The sequence below is a fragment of the Artibeus jamaicensis genome, unplaced genomic scaffold (assembly GCF_021234435.1).
Source record: "Artibeus jamaicensis isolate MK-2021 breed Jamaican fruit bat unplaced genomic scaffold, CSHL_Jam_final contig_233, whole genome shotgun sequence".
Taxonomy (NCBI): Eukaryota; Metazoa; Chordata; class Mammalia; order Chiroptera; family Phyllostomidae; genus Artibeus; species Artibeus jamaicensis.
In genome coordinates, this window is record NW_026521486.1 from 21,895,547 (window position 1) to 21,914,564 (window position 19,018).

The 19,018-nt window shown below is 45.3% G+C and overlaps 1 protein-coding gene across 8 annotated transcripts; it reads left to right on the forward strand.

Moving 5' to 3' along the window:
* PEX5 (peroxisomal biogenesis factor 5) lies at nt 1-17,059 on the forward strand. 8 transcript variants are annotated; one of them, XM_037167818.2, is made up of 17 exons: nt 2-125; nt 746-908; nt 1,462-1,497; nt 1,754-1,886; nt 2,101-2,232; nt 7,767-7,872; nt 8,340-8,430; nt 8,829-8,939; nt 9,201-9,293; nt 9,625-9,744; nt 13,416-13,559; nt 13,767-13,837; nt 14,240-14,452; nt 14,749-14,914; nt 15,251-15,408; nt 15,590-15,810; nt 16,781-17,057. In XM_037167818.2, the coding sequence occupies exons 2-16, from the start codon at nt 762-764 to the stop codon at nt 15,789-15,791; spliced, it is 1,923 nt and encodes a 640-aa protein (XP_037023713.1). In that variant the 5' UTR covers nt 2-125; nt 746-761; the 3' UTR covers nt 15,792-15,810; nt 16,781-17,057. The 8 variants fall into 8 exon arrangements, with proteins under 8 accessions (XP_037023714.1, XP_037023715.1, XP_037023716.1 ...); XM_037167819.2 differs by having other exon boundaries at nt 1-125; nt 9,649-9,744; nt 15,590-17,059; XM_037167820.2 differs by having other exon boundaries at nt 1-125; nt 9,655-9,744; nt 15,590-17,059.
* The last annotated feature ends 1,959 nt before the right edge of the window (nt 17,060-19,018 follow it).

Sequence of the window (19,018 nt, forward strand, 5' to 3'; positions counted from 1 at the left end):
AGCTCTGCGGTCACGGCCCCTTTAAGCGTGAGGCCCGCCCCTGATTCTCCGCCCCATCTCCTCTGCCCCCCGACCTCCAGCCCGCACCTGGTGCCCTGGCGGGTCTTGCCGTGCAGCGCGCGACGGTGAGCGGAGAGCCGTGGGGGCCAGAGGACGCTTTCCTGAGTTTTCTTTGTCACAGCTTTGTTCTCGCGGGTCCTGGGGGTGGGGCTGGAGCTGCGCCTGGGGCTGGGGAGATGGGGTGGTCCGGAGCTCCGGAGGTGTGGGCCTGGCCTGGCGGAGCTGGGGGAGGGGCTCAGGTGACTTAGGGGAGGGATGGTCACCCTGCGCTACCTACTGCACAACGGGGAGTGTGGGGGACTGGCGCTATGGTCTGGCGGCGTTCCCACTCTTCCCTTCCCTGCCGATGCCCCGATACAGCCTGGTTGCGGAATTGTTCCCCCGTAGTCTCCTGGGGTGCAGGCTCCTCTGGGGGGACGGCTGACTGCCAATCCCGCCGCCTGTCGTGGAGGCCGGCGGCAAGGCCCACGCTGAAAGCGGTGGCTTTTTTAGGCGGGACGGCAGGAGGGTAGCCGTCCCCTCTCGGACTCTTGGCAGAGGTGGGGGCCACAGCAGATGGCACAGGGGTGGGAGTGGCCAGTGGCTAATCTGGGATACACGTCTGTCTGCCTTCCAAGATATGGGATGGGTTGGTTGTGTATAGGGTTCGACTATGGGACCTCAGTTCCTAACCTTTGCCCATCAGAGAGCTGGCGGTCACCATGGCAATGCGGGAGCTGGTGGAGGCCGAATGCGGGGGTGCCAACCCTCTCATGAAGCTGGCGGGTCACTTCACCCAGGACAAAGCTCTTCGGCAGGAGGGATTAAGGCCTGGTCCCTGGCCACCAGGAGCCCCACCTTCCGAGGCGGTGAGTATTCTTGAGGAGGAAAGCCCAAGTGGTGGACCTTCCATTCCAAGTGGCTTGGGATGGAGGGTCCGTATGTAACCTTAACTGCTTTTTCTGTTGCAGCGATTTTCAAGGTCACTGACCTCTTTTCCTTTGATTGTCAAATAAAAAAATGGTAACAGCCAGCACAACAATATCCATTGGGTGTGAATTAATCAAAATATACCTATTTCTTTGTTAGATCAGCAAAAATACATATTTTTTGGTGTGCTGCAGAATTTTAGTAATTAGTTGATGTTCACCATGAAATGAAAAAGGTTGAAAATCAGTGCTCTATTGTGTTGCAAATACAGTTACCACTACACAAGTGTTTGCTAAACAATGTACTAAGCATTTGCACATCTTTACTTTAATGAAGGCAGCCATTTCACAGATGAAGAAATGGTAACTCAAGAGAGATTTTGTGATTTGCTGGAGGTCACATAAATAAATGGCAGAGCTGGAATTTTCACCTGTGTTTAAGTTGTATGTTTGGTCTTCACCATGGTATGCTATTGTTTTCCTTTTGTCTTAGGTCTCCAAGCCTTTGGGGGTAGCCTCTGATGATGAGGTAAATGTTCCAGTCTCTTACTGCATTTTTCTTTTGCTTCTTGTGTTTTTACTTTAAATTTGGATTACCCATAGTTCAATCTTTGGATTTTCCCAGCCAAATGAAATTTGTCTGGCTGTTTCTAAAATATGTATTGTTTGAGTATTTCCAAGTCTGTAAGTTTCCGTGTTTCCCTTCTTTTGTATTTGACATGAGTAGTCCCTATTCATTGGGCTTGTCTCTTGCTCGATTCATCTCACCATTTCTCTTCTGGCAGTTGGTGGCCGAATTCCTCCAGGACCAGAATGCACCACTTGTATCCCGTGCCCCTCAGACCTTCAAAATGGATGACCTCCTGGCGGAGATGCAGGAGATCGAACAGTCAAGCTTCCGCCAGGCACCCCAGAGAGGTGGGTCCAGAGTCTGGTGGGAGGGGAGATCACCATTTTCTGTGCAGAGAGAGCTGAGCAGGTTCCCCATTTGGATGCTGCCAGGACTGAGAAACTGAGATGCCAAAGGAGGCAAAAAGAACAGAGTGTTTTCATGTGCATTCAGGGTTCTTTAGGCACGGTAGGATGATGTGTATTTCTTTTGTTTCTTAGTTCTCTCTGTCTCTCCCTTAAGCTCCTGGTGTGGCAGACTTGGCCTTGTCTGAGAACTGGGCCCAAGAGTTTCTTGCAGCTGGAGATGCTGTGGATGTAACTCAAGATTATAATGAGACTGACTGGTCCCAGGAATTCATCTCTGAAGTTACAGGTGAGGCTCATCATGGGAAAATCTAAAATGGTTTCTATGGGGCAGTCAATATTCCTGGGGTGTCCAGCCTTCTGGTGTCTCTGGGCCACACTGGAAGAAGAAGAATTGTCATGGGCCACCCATTAAATACATTGCAACATGTAATCACAAAAAAATCTCATAACATTTTAAGTAAATTTGTGATTTTTCTGTTGGGCTGCATTCACAGCCATCCTGAGCTGATTGCAGCCCACGAGCTGCAGGCTGGACACCCCTGCCACTGTTACTGTAAGGCAGGGGTGTCAAACTCATCTTCACCAGGGGCCACGTCTGCCTTGCTGGTGCCTTCAAAGGGCCAAATGTAATTTATGGCTTATATAAATGTAATTACTCCTTAACTGTTTAGTGAGAGCTTGGCACTGCCGCTGGGTAGAAGTAAGGTGCTGGGCTGGATAAAACAAGGTGGAGGGCTCGATTCTGGGCTCTGATTCATCTTAGGATATAGAGTGATTTTTAGCCGCTTATGACTTTTCTGGATTATTGGCTCATGTATGGGGCACTGAACCTGATTTCCCTTAGGTGATAATAATAGGGGATTGAAACTTACATTAAACAGAGGACTGGCATTGAACTGGGTAAGAGATCAGCAGGAGCGGGAGAGACAGACAGACACAGAAAGGAAAAGAAAACATGAGTTATGTTTACTTCTCTGTTACCTGGAACTTGAGTACTGTAGTTTTGTGGAGAGATTGGATGGATTGCTGTTGGCCCAGGAAGATATTTAACACAGACTTCGGGATTCTGGCCTTAAGTCATCTTGAACAGGATTGGGCCTTGGAGAGTAGGGTTGTTGAGTTCAAGGCTCTGAAGTATAAGATTTGGAGGGCAAAGACACACCCGATGATGATAATAAAAACTAATAATAATAGCTAATCTTTACCTTGTTTAAGGCTTTATGTTAAGTGCTTTAAATGCATTATCTATTTAATCCCCATGAGAATCCTTGAGATAGTTACTGTTTCTATTTCTGGTTTATAGAAAAGAAGTCTTTGCCCAGGGTGACACAGCTTTGTGAATGGTGGGTTGGGATTTGACTGGGTGTGAATGGTTCTCAGCTCCGGGTGTAACCATTATGCAGTGCTGTAACCTGGGCTGCAGCTTTAGCTCTTTAGGGTCTCAGACAAATTCGCCCTCTTTGAGAGTATCCATGCTCTCTGCATCCTTTGAGATAGATTTTTCTCCCCACCTTAACCTGTCTGATGAGGGGCGTAGAAGAAGGGCATTCTCTTCAACTTTTCTCTTCCTATTGTTCTCAGAGAGTAGCATCATTAGCTTTTTCTAATTTAAGAAGTCAAGAATAACAAGAGATTGGAATGGAGAAAGTTGTAGATTCCAGACTCTTAGGGTGCTCACATCATCATAGTTACTGAATTTTCCTGAAATGGTTTGTGAGACCTAATTGGTTTTTCCACCTGTCCATCAATTTTTATTCTCGTAAAGACAGTGCTGTCTCCACACACAAGAGAAAAACCCCCAAGTCTGACAGTTAACACTGACTTTTAATGAACGTTTCTTTAATAATGACTCCCTGTTCCACCCTTAAGTTAAAGGTAAACAGCACCTGTTAAGTTAAAGGTGCTCCTTGGTTTCATTAATAGTGCCAATCACGCTATATTGTTAAACCAATTTGATCTTTATGGTAAGTTACAAGGTAGATATTACTTCCCCGTTTTATGGATAAGGAAACTGAGATGTACATCTCAGTTTCCACATCTTTGGATCTCAGTTTCCAAACTGTTAAACAGTTGTCCGGAATCATTCAGCAACAGAGACAGTATTCGAGCTCATGTCTGTTTGACTCTAGGCTCTACAGGCAGAGCCATTACACTATCGATGAGCAATCTGCTCTCTGACTGAGACCCTCCCCCAGACTGAAACTCAGTGTTTAACACAAACCTTAGACTCAAGTGCTATCTGTTATTACAGAGAGACTTCTGTTGTAATGTGCAAGCATTAGTCATTTTTGTTACCTCAAACAAACAAACAGACAGACAAACAAAAATCATTGGTACTTATAAGCATTGAGACTGATGAGGTTTTTGTTACAATTACCTGGATTGTTTGCAGCCATTGAAACCATCCTTAACCTGTAAATGAAGACCACCTTTAGAAAAATGCGTCGGACCTGTCTTACCTGTTAAATTCTCTTTGGGAGGTATCTCTCTTCTTTTTTACATATTCTTTTGTAACTGTGCCTGCTTCCCAGAGGCAGGGACATGGGAAGCTGGAGAGAGAAGTTGAGCTATTTGGAGTTTGTCCTGTGGCAGTAGTAATTGCTTTGTACGTAGAGGATCTTTGGTATTTAGTGAATGAATGAAGTGAGGTCTGGGAGAAAGAGCTAAAGGAAATTAATTTTCTAGGAATTAAATTTTATTTTTCTTGTAGCATTTGTAGGTGATATGTTTATATCGATGATATAGATTACCTCTTACTTTATGGATAAATAGAGATGGGAGAAGGATATATTCTTTAAATCCTTATTTTCTAATTTTTATTATTATGATTTTAGAATTAAGCTTTAAAAGGAACCTCGAAGTTCAATTTTTTTTTTTATGTTTTATTTGGCAGTAACTATAGTTTTACTGGAAGTTGTAAAAAAATGTACAGAAAGGTTCTGTGTATCTTTTACTCTGTTTTCCCTAGTGAGAGAGAGCATTTGCCTGTTAGTTATGCACAGTATCAAAAGCAGGAAATTGCCTTTGGTGCAATCCACAAAGCTGATTAGATTTGATCAATTTTATATGCCCTTATTTGTGTATTTATAGTTTTGCACAGTTTTATCATGTGTAGGTTTCTATAACCACCACCACAGTCAAGGTGGAGAATTATCCTATCACCACATGGAGCTTATTTTTTAGTCTGCCATATTCCTTGCTGGAACCTACCACTCCTCACCCCTAATTAGCTGGGCCAAATAACTGTCTCGTCATTGCTCAGCTCCAGGAACGGAACACATCTTGAGGGACTTTTGAATTTAGACGGGCCCAGCTACATGGCATGCTACAGGCATGCGAGGCTCGACGGTAGTCGTGAGAGACAAACCTGCACTGTCACAGGGTGAGCAGTGGGCAGCAGTATCAGGTGATTGCCGCAGGTGGCCCCTGGATGGCAGAGGAAGAGGCGACGGAGTAGAAGGAATGACAATTTCATTGGGATGTTTTCTGCTTTTGGTGTGGGTTTTGCCGTGAGCGGACAGCCGTGATAGCAATAGCTGATCTTTGTTACTTGTGTTTGACATGTGCATCATCTCATTTGGTCTTCATGACAACTTCTGAGGTAGCTGTTAATACCTGTTTTATAGATAAGGAAATGGAAACTTGGAGGGTTAAGTAATTTGTCTGAAGGTGCGTGGCGAATAAATTGTGAAGTTGGGATTTGAGTGCAAGGTAGGCTGACTCTAGAACCTGCATTCTTTACCACTGGGCTATTTAGCACCCACGGAAACTTTGACGGATAAGGGTTAGGAAGTTCTGAGTTTTTGCCTTGGGGTAGATGTACCTAGATGGAATGAGCACACCGTGTGGAACCCTGTGAGGTGAACATTCTGAATTGGGTATTTGGTATGTAAGTTGTTGGTTTTTACTCTGCTAATCTGTGTGACCCAGGATGGTCCCTTCACCTCTGTTGGGCCATAGTTGCTTCGGTCTCAGAGGTATCCAGATGGATCTGATTTTCTGTAAGAGTTTCTCAGAAAATATTCTAATGGCCAAGTGGTATTCTTTTGGTAATTTTATTTTGACTCCTTTGTTCCCAGTGTCAGAAAATTCTAGTCTTGTGGCTGATATGGCCAAATATTAAATTACAGATATTTGAGGATGGCTTTTCTCACCTCGGGATTTTCTTTTAATCAGTCTCATGTCTGTTTTAGAGTCCTGGTGCTTTGTATTTTTTTTCTGTTCCTTCTTGTTTTTGAGAGGGGCACTTGTGGCCGGAGTATGCTTTTGCAGAAGGCTCTGGCTGAGAAGGAGTGGCTGGAGAACAAGGAGGAGAGACTGGCTGTTTTTCAGCCGAATGGGAAGCTGGGAGGTATTATAAAGTCTGAGTCTTTCAGCATCTCCTTATTAGGTCTCTGCTCTTGAGCCAACAGTCTAATTGGGGCCAAGGAAAAATAAATGTTGCCTGTAAGAGCTAGTGAGGGAAGTCAGGATATAAATGTTGAGAGTCTGTGAAATTAAGAGACAGAGTCCATGATCACAAAAATTGCCAACTGTATCTTTGATTATATTAGTAACATATTACTTATTTATGATTAGGTATCATAAAGTCTTTATGCTTTTTTTTTAGATTTTGACATTTCGTTCTCAGGTATTCAGATTACTTTGTTAAAATGATTCAGGCAAAGTCACAGTTTAATGGAATATAAAGTTCTGCTAACCATTACTACTAAGGGGATCCATCTCCTTCTTGGAATTAAAAGCAATGGCAGATCTTCAAATTGCAGACAAAGGCAAGGCTGTTTGTCTTAGTGCCTGGTTTGTAAGGATGTGGATGGAGAGCAGAAGGAATGAATCACGTTTTCTCTGTGTTTACTCATTCTTTAGGGCTCCTTTGAATAGTTTTCCTTTGCCTTTTTCCCCCCCGGGCAAAGTCCTGGAGGTTGAGAAACAAACAGTTCGGTGCCCTCATTTGGTCTGTTGACTTGTATATTTATTCAGATATTGCAGCCCTGCCCTTTGTCCCTGGAACTAAGACAATTTCTAGAATCAGACTTAAAAAGATAGCCCTCAAAATTAATCAAAAGTGACTGAAGTCAGAATAGTGTTTATCCCTGGGGGATGGAGCATGAGGGAACCTTTGAAGGAACTGTAAATACTCTGTGTCTGGATCTGGGTGGTGGCGACTTGAGTGTATTCACATGTAGAAATTAATGAAGCAGTCTTCTTGAGTTTGGTACACTTTATGTACTTCAGTGTTTGTATTTTACATCTCAATTAAGAACATGAAAAAACAAACAACCCCCACCCCCCAAACATTCAGTGGGAAGAGTGGCCATGTGTCTGTAATTCTAGCTCAGCGTTCTGCTTCTCAGATTCTCTTGGGAGGTGTACTAAGATGAAATATGAGGCACCTTTTGTGGGGAGGGTGTGACTTCTGCAGTTGGAGAACAGACCAGAGACTTGGTTAAGGAGCAGAGCTCTTCTGCTTGCCCTTGGACCCTTGCTGCTTCCTCCCTGGGAGTGCCTTCCAGGAAGGGGGAGGCCCTACTGTCTGCTCTTTCTTTATGAGGTTTCTGGCACTTCAAGCAAAAGGGTTTGGTCCGTATTTTTTTTCCTGAGCCTTTTTATTTGGTCACCTGTTTCAGACTCAGTAAATTTCCACCCCAGACCCCTTGGGGGAATGGTTTGGATATTGAAAATGTAGTGATATTTTCTTTTGACCAGGGATCTCTGAGGAATTAAATAGGGCTTCGTCTGCTTTGGCTTGGTCAAATGAGTACTCTTTTTCCCTGCCGCCTCACTGAATCTGTGTGATTTTTCTAACTCTGCTTCTTGCAGACCCTTTGTCTGTGTCCCCTGCCCGCTGGGCTGAGGAATACCTGGAACAGTCGGAGGAGAAGCTGTGGCTGGGAGAGCAAGAGGGAACAACCGCTGCTGATCGCTGGTGAGCGCAGCTCCTTCTTTTTGGATGGATCCCTGGGGAAGGAGGGTCAGACAGTTTTCCCGGCCTCCTCCAGGCTCCTCCATCCATAGTCCCAAACCGACCTGCAGCCCCTCATTTTGTACCCTAAGGTTTCTACTTGCATCCCTAAGAATCCTGACCAAACATTTGCACCTTTACCTTGTGCACCCTGTTGCCTTTTTAATTTGGAGTCTGCCTGTTCCTTCTCTCTGCAAAGATGTGTCTGGGAAAGGGAAAGGGAAAGGTAGCGGGATGTAGCTAGTGCCCTCCTGCCCCCCGTCCATCTTTAAGGTGGATCTGGAATTTGTAGTCCTCACCTAGAGAGTGGCGTACTGTCACCCTCTTCCCTCCCATAGGAGCTGTGATTGCCACACGCTGGTGGTGGGGATAGCACGAGGAAGGTAATCGCCAAGTAACGTGTAAAATGGGCTCGCCCTTACCTGTTCCAGGTATGATGATTATCGTCCAGAAGAGGATCTGCAACACACTGCCAGTGACTTCGTGGCCAAAGTGGATGACCCCAAACTGGCTAACTCTGAGGTGAGCTGTACCTCTCTGCTGCTTTGCCTGGCAGAACTGGCCTTGGAAGTAAAGGGTCTTGCTTCTCTTACCCCAGCTCAGTCTGAAGACGAGTTGAGATCCTAGGTCCATTCCTTCTAGTCTGGAGAATGGAGACTTCAGATCCTGCCTTTTCCTTTCAACATTCTTTTTTGCTTCCTTGCCTACTAACCCGTTCTCTGTTCTGTGCCATCTCAAATCGTTAGAGCCAGAAATCCCTTTCTTTTTTGGTCTCAACGTTTTTTAGGGTCTTTAGCATATCCTGTCTGCAGCCAGAAGTGTCTGGGGGAGGGCTAAGTGCAGGCTTCTCTTGGGCATGGTTGAGAGTGCACACCAGGAAGTTCTTTCCCAAGCGGCCTATGTGTGTCTCTGTGCCCCAGTTCCTGAAATTCGTGCGGCAGATTGGCGAGGGGCAGGTGTCCCTGGAGTCCGGTGCAGGGTCGGGCCGAGCTCAGGCAGAACAGTGGGCGGCAGAGTTTATACAGCAGCAGGTAGGACATTGTCACCTCCCAGTCCCACTTCAGAGCCAGCTGGTGCCCTGGCCTTATGTTCAGTATTCAGCAGTCCCAGATGGGGAAGGGATTTTATTGCCAGCTTGTCTCGGTAGCATCCAGGTCGGAGTGGGTGGGAAAGAAATTGTGAGAATATTTTTCTTAGAAGTGTCTAGGTTGGTGGTGTTCACTGGGTATTTAGTCAATGGTTAGGGGGTAGAAAGTTGTTGGTGGTGGGGTGACCATCCTTCTTTGTCACAGGGTACATCAGATGCCTGGGTGGACCAGTTCACAAGACCAGGGAACACATCTGCCCTCGATATGGAGTTTGAACGAGCCAAGTCAGCTATAGAGGTGAGAGCAGGTAGCGCAGGAGCTGACACCCCAGGAGAAAAGATTCCATTGGAGACAGTGGGTGTGTTAGCATCAAGCACGATGAACAAACATAGTCATAGTGTCCCTGGGTCGCTTGTGTCCTAACTCCTTGGGGTGGGACAGGTGCCTCAAAAATGCCCACCTGTGGGTAGGACCTAGGAATCTGCATTTCACAAAAGCTCTCTGGATGCACTTAAACACATTGAAATTTAAGAACCACTGCGGTAGGGAATCACACCAGAGGAGCTGACGGTGGGGTGGGGTGGTCATGATGTGTCCCCTTCTTCTATCTGCCTTCCCTTCCTTACAGTCTGATGTCGATTTCTGGGACAAGTTGCAGGCAGAGTTGGAGGAGATGGCGAAGCGGGATGCTGAGGCTCACCCCTGGCTTTCTGACTATGACGACCTCACGACGGCTTCCTACGATAAAGTAAGAACCGGTTCTTCAGACAGCAGGGTGTCCTTTTAGTCCCGGATTGGGGTACTCACTTCTAAGTAAGTCTTCTCTTAAGCCCCCTTCCACGAAAAAGAAGCCGAAACATTCCCTTGTCCCTGCTGGGAATGTTTTCTGTTAGGGTGTGGAGGTTGATAACAGTGGGCCGCCGTCGTCATTGAATAACAGTGATACAAAGACGTGATCCCTGTGATAGAGGTTTGCACATTGCAGTAAGAGCCCGAACAAGGGAGCTCTGCTTTGGAGGTTGAGAACATTTTGAGAAGATTGATAACTCCTTTGGTTTGGAGAGGTAGTTGGTAGGCTTTCGCTGTACCTCTACACCTTAATATCTATGTGCTTTTTTAACTCACAAGTTTATTTTAAATATTAACCTCTTCCTTGAGATTAGAACCACCTGCCCCAATTTAGGGTGTTTTCAAAGAATAATATATAAATAAATATTAGGAAAATTTTCCAGCAGTCAGTGCGGTGGTGGAAGATGATTGAATTTTGCATATAGCGTTATACTCTTGACTTAGATGTGTATGTTATTTCAGGGGTATCACTGTGAAAAGATACTTCTTGCAGGTTGTAGGGCATTTGGGACTGTGGTTCATAATTGAGCTGCTGAATGATTTGGAAGAGTGAGAATTTGTTGGTTTTGTAAAAGGCAGAACAGGAAGCTGGGAGGTGAGTAGTGATGTCTTTTGTCAGTTCAGATCTGTTAGGGAAGGGATCCTGGAGCCAGAACCAGGGATTGGGACATGAGGCAGGATGTTGGAGGTAGATCTTGACATAGAGGAGCTCTACAGAGACAGAGACCAAGTTCAGGATAACTTTAAAAAGGCAAGAAAAAACTTAATGCTAAAAGAAATATGATTTTGTTTGTTATCCCAGTCCGATATCCTCTGAGCTCTCCAGTAATGTAATAGAAAAGAGAGGTGACTCTTTGGGACCCTGCCCTGTGTTTTAACCACAATAAGAGCTTCTTCTGTAGCCTTCTGATGAGGAAGAACTTTAGGAAATACTTGGAGATACTGCTTTTATTAATTTGTATTAACAATTTGATAAGTTGCATAGGCCCCGTTGACTTACAGATGGGAAGTTATAAAATTTTAGATAAAAACTTCCATGCTTTTGATAAATATAGAGATAGCACTAATTTCAGATGAGCAGCATTTTCTGTTAGCACTTTTTTTACTCACATATTAATGATACGCTAGACTGAAGAAATTTTTAAATTTAAAACTGAAAAACATAATTATGTTTTTAGATTCTTGAACTCCATTTAGTATCATTGGTACCTTGGAGTATTACAAAATTAGGATTAGAAATACTTGCATTAATGTTCCACACAAATATGCTTTACTTTATTACTCACTAACAATGAACAGTTCATGTTTTATCAGGCTTTTTGCTAGTAATTCTTTTTTCCAAATGTGGATCCGACTGATTATCCGATAAATTCATGGGTCTCTGAATGTACTGTTTTTTTAAATTAATGGTTCTTTAATTTTTCAAGGCAACTCAACAGCAGTAGCTCAAGCTCAAGCAGACCTTGTACACAGTTAGCATAAAGGAGAGGTTTCTGTGATGGGATACACTCTTAGCAGTCGTCCTGTTTTTGCAGCGTGAGCCCATGAGATTTTTTAATAGACCACACAATGATCAGACCTAACGATTGACTCGGATTAGACTCTTTAGGATGTGATAGTGTTGAAGATACCTCCAGAGTACTCTTTTTTTAAATTTATGCAAATACTCTAATTTTGAAAAATTTCTGTGTGATTAGCATTTGATAAAATCTCACATAGGATAGAGAGCATGAACAAGAGAAAACTTGGAGAACCTGGGGCTACAACCTGACGGCGTTGCTTCTTGCACTGTCTGCTGAGGATAATACCTATTCACAAATAGTGTTTTAAGCTTTTTGTTAAGGCTTTGGGGAGGGAGTGTGCTCATTTGATGCTGTCAGTAGCTCTGAGAGGCAGGAATAACCTTTATTAGGAAATAACCTTTATTGTGTGGTAGATGACAGTGGTCACTATTTCCTTCAGGGTGGCTTGATACATGGACGGATGATGGACAGTAGTTGAGGATGACTACAGGAGGGTTCATTTTGTCGAATTTTTATATTCCAAGGTGTGCGTCAGCTCACTCTGCCTGTGGGTGAATCTGCCCTGCCACCTGTTTTGTATGGCCTGTGAGCTGGGAATGGTTTTAGTATTTTTTTTTAAGATTTTATTTATTTATCTTTAGAGGGGGAGGGAAGGAGAGAGGGAGAGAAACATCAATGTATGGTTGCCTCTTGCGTGTTCCCTGCCGGGAATTGACCTACAACCCAGGCATGTGCCCTGACTGGGAATTGAACCGGGATCCTTTGGTTCGCAGGCCCGTGCTCAATCCACTGAATTACACCAGCCAGGGCAGGTTTTAGTATTTTTAATGGTTGAAAAAATGAAAAGTAATATTTTTCGACATGAAAATTATGTAAGCCATGCTTCAGTATTGAAATGATAACTGCGGCTGCTCTGTCAGTGCAGTGGTGGAGTTGAGTAGCTGTGGCAGAACATTACCTGGCCTTTTATAGAAAAGGCTCGCTGATGCCGGCGTCGGGCCATTTTCTACCTTCCGAGTTTTTGTATTGCTCAGAGACGTCCCAGGAGCATTACCTGTTTTCAACATGAATATACTTTTTATACATTTACCCCAGATTCCTCTTGTATATGTCTTGTTTCCTAAACCTCCATTGTAATTATTTAATTTTTATTTGTTAAAAATAATTTGCATCTGATGACTTCTAATGGTTTAAAACTTTCTAGTAAGATTTAAATGTTTCTGGTTCTTCAGCATTTTCACAGTAATAGTGTTTATTATGCACATTTCATTTGAACTTGTCTTTGACTACACTTAGAAGGGCTGGCTCTACCTGGTATTTTATATCTTGTTGCCATTCTGGTATATTGTTTTATGATGGTAACCATTTACTTTCTAAAAAGGAACATTTAATTTGCTTGTCCCAAGTCATATGGTTTATTAGTGACTGTGATCTCTACCTGACATGAAAGACCAGTGCACAGAACTTCGCACCGAGATTGTAGATCCTCCGTTAGGTGAGACCTCCTCGGCTAGAAGGGAACAGTGTGTTTCTGAGGCATTTTCTGCTCTCAGGATTTTGGGGTCTAGCTTTCATTTACTATTCAGATACAGATTAATACTGATAACTTTTAGGAATGAACTTTTAGGGGATAAATTACAATTTTCAAAGTGCTTCAACACATGCTGTTCCATTTTTGCCCACCATGACTCCAGGAGCTGGGTCAGAGCTGCATTTGAATGGCAGGGTCTCTGGCTCCAAATTGCCTTCTCTTTAAACACGTTCCTAAAACAGGCTTGTTCCCAGCATGGGTCAGAGTTTGTAGACTAGCCTAGCTTTGCAGTTACTGTGAACAGGGACAGCAGTGTGAGCACAAAACTGAATGATTTACTGTAGTCATAGATAGATGATCTCTTTATCAATGTGGAAACTTGCCTGCATTTATTCAGGTATCTCTTTGAAAGCCATCACCTTCTTCTCTACCTCTGTCCTGGTCGTCATCTCCTATTCCTGCTACTTTGATGGCTCCGTCTGAAATGGGTTCTTACTTGGCTTTTCTTCCTTGTAGGGGTACCAGTTTGAGGAGGAGAACCCGCTGCGTGACCACCCCCAGCCTTTCGAGGAAGGGTTGCGGCGACTTCAGGAGGGAGACCTGCCAAACGCTGTGCTGCTTTTTGAGGCCACTGTGCAGCAGGATCCTAAGCACATGGAAGTGAGTGGCTCCTCCTTCTGGCTTCAAGTTGGGGGCTGCTTCCTGCAGTCTTGAGGGAGGCCCAAAGCACAGTGCAGATGAATTCGGGCCTGGGTGGTGGCCTGGGGTGGGGGGTGAGAGTGAGGTGGTGAGTGGATGGGGGAGTCGGGGGAAGGGAGGGTGGAAAGGTGATTACAGGGGTGATGGAATCTGTCACCTTCTCTCCAGGCTTGGCAGTATCTGGGTACCACCCAAGCAGAGAATGAGCAGGAACTGTTGGCCATCAGCGCACTGCGGAAGTGAGTGCCCTGAAAGGAGGGGGGAGGTGGCTCCAGGTACCCTTTCCAGTGATAGAAGCCCAGATCCAGGTCCTGGTCTTCGTTCTGGTCACTAACAGCAGTGTTTCTTGTGACTGAAGCCCTGAGGTTTTGAGTGAAGTGGAGACAACGGGTTCCATTCCTTTGACAGCCTTTGGTTTTGTTTGTGGCACTGTGCCTGGTTCTTTGGTTGCTGAAATGTTCCCTTTCTCAGATCTGCAGCTTTACTGATAACTTAGATGTAGAGGATTCCTCTGCATCTCAGTCTGAGGGAGTTGATGGGTGAGGCCATTGGGACTACATCACGAAGCTTGGCTGGCATCCAGGGTGCTGATGGGTGGCAGTGTCACTGCCGTGTCAGCTCTCCCATCTCTGTGCGAGCAGGTGTCTGGAGCTAAAGCCAGATAATCGGACAGCACTGATGGCACTGGCTGTCAGCTTCACCAACGAGTCCCTGCAGCGACAGGCCTGTGAAACCCTGCGAGACTGGCTGCGCTACACACCAGCCTACGCCCACCTGGTGGTGCCCGGGGAGGAAGGGGCCAGTGGCGCAGGTCTGGGCCCCAGCAAGCGCATCCTGGGATCTCTGTTGTCTGAGTGAGTGAAGGGGTCTGGGAGGAGAACCTTGGTTTTGGAAGTTTGGGTAGATTGAGACTCAAGGATCTAAGAGTAGGATGGGCGGGCGACCCAGAGTCTAGCTGAAAGAGGTCTATTGGGAAGAGACAGAAAAACAGGTTTCTAAATTAGAATTTGGGAGTAGGGTAGGAGGGATGGCTGATAGATTGATGAGTCTCTGGGGTATGATCCACTAATTAAGGAATTATTTTGGAGGGTTAGGAATACAGACATATCCATCCACCTACTTTTTTTTCACTTTTTCCTTCCTTTTCCAGCTCCCTGTTTCTGGAAGTGAAAGAGCTCTTCCTGGCAGCCGTGCGCCTGGACCCTACGTCCATTGACCCCGACGTGCAGTGTGGGTTGGGGGTCCTTTTCAACCTGAGTGGGGAGTATGACAAGGCGGTGGACTGTTTCACAGCTGCCCTCAGCGTTCGTCCCAATGTGAGCCTCGGGAGGAGTGAAGAGAGGAGACCAGTCTGTACCCTGTGGAAGAGTCATTTGTTGGGGCCTTTGGCATCAGGGGACATTTCATTCCAGTGTTCCATGTCCTGGTTACTGTGGGAGGACTGGGTAGAGAGGTGGGGGAGGTTAGGGTCCCCCGAACCTAAGGGGGTCTGTACAGTGAGAGTGGTTGCACTGAGCCACGCAGTGAGCTGTTGAGAAAGGCATGGGATTGTAACACGGATTAGCTAGGCAGACTGGGGAGCCGGAGAGGAATGGGCAGCCTGTGATCTGAGCCTGGTTCATGTTCCTAAGCCCTTTCCATCCCTATCTCAGGACTATTTGCTGTGGAATAAATTAGGGGCCACTCTGGCCAATGGAAACCAGAGTGAAGAAGCAGTAGCTGCGTACCGTCGGGCCCTTGAGCTACAGCCTGGCTACATCCGGTCCCGTTATAACCTGGGCATCAGCTGCATCAACCTTGGGGCTCACCGGTGAGAGTGTCTGCTGAGGAATGAATGAATGAGTGAATGAACTTCCTCCCTGCCTTTGGCCCTAGCTGCTCATTCTCTGCTCCTGTTATTAGACTAACTGGCTCCAGCTTTCTCCCTCTGTCTGCTGACTGACTTCCTTCTTTGGCGTTCTGCTCACCCGCTGTCTTTCCTGTTCCTACAGGGAGGCTGTGGAACACTTTCTGGAGGCCTTGAACATGCAGAGGAAAAGCCGGGGCCCTCGGGGCGAAGGGGGCGCCATGTCAGAGAACATCTGGAGCACCCTGCGTTTGGCATTGTCTATGTTAGGCCAGAGCGATGCTTATGGGGCGGCTGATGCCCGGGACCTGTCCACCCTCTTAACTATGTTTGGCCTGTCCCAGTGACAGTGGGATGGGCTGCCCTGTGAGTGTCTGCCTGGAGGGGTCCCTGCTCTGGATGTGACTCCCGCTCCCCAAATGGGCCTACCAAGGGGGTGGGCTGATGATCATAAGCGGTCTGGCCTCTCAGGAGTGGCCTCACTGTAGGGGTGGGTAGTCTTTGTTCTAGTTCCTACGTAATTGTAGGAGAATGAGCTGTGGTATTCCTGAGGCCCTTGGTGATTCAGGGGCTGCACGTCCAGCTACAGCTCTTGCTGCTCATCATGCCCTTTCTTGGTGCTGCTTTTTGGGTAGGACCCAGAGATATTGGGTAACTGTTCTCATCAGCTGCCATTTCTCGTAGGGTCTGCCACATTTTAATGTCTGTTCTTTCCCCCAGTATAACTGGGAAGTGATAATAGTACAGCTTCCTTGGGCAGTTGTGTGTAGGAGGACCCTCTGCCGTGCACCGCTGTGATGACCGTGTCATCATTTGGAGGATGGGGTGTCAGAAGTTGGCCTGTGTGATTTAAAGGTTGATTTGTCTCAGCAGAGCTGAGTCCTGGTAGGGGTGCTCATAGCTCTGTCATTCTTGGGCCCGCCCTGGCTGTCCCTCTGGATTCCCTGGGTATGATGCTGCGTCCGATAATGCTGGCATCGTTACCTAGGGGTCCTCACGAGCTGCTGGGGTCAGTTGCTACAGAGCATTTGGGCGTTGGCTGGGAGGAAGACTCATTTGTGGAATTAGCCTACAACCATCCAGATGGAATCAGCTCAAGGGTTCTGTTCTGGGTCCTTTGGTGGGAGGACGGAGCCGTGGGATGAGGGGTGTGGTGAGTGCAGCTCCTCTTAGGTTGGTGAGTGGGAGTTGAGCTAGCAGCTCTTCTAGAAAGTTGGTTCAGAAATTGTCATCTTGCCAGATTTCTAGGAAAGGGGGTTCTGTGTTACCTTAAGTCTTTGCTGTACTTCTTGAAATGTTTCTGGGGGAGAGTGTCAAAAATTCCCTTCCCCTATAGTACCTCCGCAAGGTGAAGATTGAGGGAAGATGAGGGAGCGCTTGGCCATCGTACCCGGGGGACTTGGAACTTGGATTCCTCGCACCTGTGTCGGGAGCTACACCATCCCCCAGAAACGACTGCTGAGCATCTCACCGTGTCTTCAGTAGCTAATGATTAGAGATTTTTTTTTAAACTACCATGGTCCCAAGGTTCCATCCTGAAATTTATTTTTCTTTGTATGAATATGTGTAAATGATTTTAAAATAAAACTGTAAGATATTTGTATAAAGAATAAATGGAGCTGACGTGGTTCTGAGTTCTGTGGCCAGGCGTGAAGTTGGGGTTGGTGGGAGGTGGGTGGTTTGGAGGATATGGCATTCAACAGTTTCCTCTGTCCCCTTTGTCTTTCAAGTTCTCACTGGTACATCGATCATACATCTGCCCAGTGACTGTTCAGCCCCTGACACATACTAGTTCCTGTGAATACAGTGGGCAGGATCTCCGAGTTCACGGAGCCTGTGGTTTGTGACAGGCGTCCAGCCTGCGGCCTGTGGGCCACGTGCAGCCCAGGATGGCTGTGAATGTGGGCCATCCAAAAACTGTGAATTTACTTAAAACCTGTTGACGTTTTTTTCTGCTTACATGCTGCAGTGCATTTAACGTGTGGCCCAGGACCACTTCCAGTGTGGTCCAGAGACGCCAGAAGGTTGGACGCCCTGGTTCAGTAGGTGTTGAACAATCAGACGCATCATTCTTTACACTTGTGTGTGTCCATAAAAATACGAGGGTGCTCTGTCATTGTTCGGTACTGTTTTACTGTGAATTACATCAGGGAATTTTTGTAGTTTTTCCATGCTTAGAGCTTTTAAAGGTTTTCATTTGTGGTTTTCTCAAGACTATATCAAGAACCATATCAACATGGGTCACTACCCTGGGGAAAAATTTAAAATACAAACATATCTTGAGAAAAATGTTCATGGCCATATTCGATTTTTTAAAAAAATATTTATTTTTAGAGAAGGAGGGAGATAGGGAGAAAAACATCGATATGTGGTTGGCTCTCACAGGCCTCCAACTGGGGACCTGGCCTGCAGCTGAGGCTTGTGGCCTGACCGGGAAGCAAACCAGTGACCCTTTGGTCCACAGACTGGCACTCAATCCACTGAGCCACACCAGCCAGGGCTGTAGAAATCTTACATGTATAGATTTCACATATTGATTTACTTCGATCCAAGTAAAATTGGATTAAAATTTAATTATTTATTTTTACCATCATAACTTCTACTTTTTGGTTTTAATATCTTAAAAATGTTTTAAAATGTCCTGGAATTTGTAACAATATATTCAAAAGAAATTTAGACCTGGAATCCTTTGTATTTTTATTTTCAGTTTTTTCATAATTACAAATCATCAGCTTATTGTCCACTTGTATTTTTTTTTTTAACTTTTCCTGGTAGCACAGCAGGGACCCTCAGGTCATTAAATCAAAGTAATAAAAAGAAACCTTTTAAAGAACTTTTAAAAAAAAGATTTCACTTATTTATTTTTACAGAGAGGGGAAGGGAAGGAGAAAGAGGGAGAGAAACACCAATGTGTGGTTGCTTCTCTTATGCCCCCTACCAGGGACCTGGCCCACAATCCAGGCATGTGCCCTGACTGGGAATTGAACATGTGATCCTTTGGTTCATAGTCGGGGGCTCAATCCACTGGGCCATACCTGCCAGGGCAAGAACTTCAATTATTTTTTATTAGAAAGTAAGAATTTTACATTTTTATTATTTTAAACAGACTTTATCATATGCACTTAATATTCTCGTCAATGCAGTATTTACCTTTAACCAAGAGATTTATAATTCAAAGCAATTCAGTGTTTCATTTGGATAATCCTTTTCCAGGTAGAAAATCATTATTGTAAGATTCAGTCCTATAAGTTACTAATTCATGGAGGCTATTCATATATTTAATATATTTGTACAAATTAGAATGGTGACAGTGAAGATTGTACTTTTCTTTCCCAACGAGAAATGTTTTTCTAAAAGTATACTTATTCAGAGTCTGTTTTGATATTTAAATTTTTTTGGCAGGGAGATGCATTAGTTATCTCTTGCTAAACAAAACAAAATAAAACAAAGCAAAACAAAAGACATAAAAAACCCCACCCCAGAGCTTAGTGGCTTAAAAAAAACAATGCTTAATTATTTTCCCCCTGATTCTGTGGCTTGGCAGGCTGAGTGCTTCCTCCGCTGTGCTCACCTG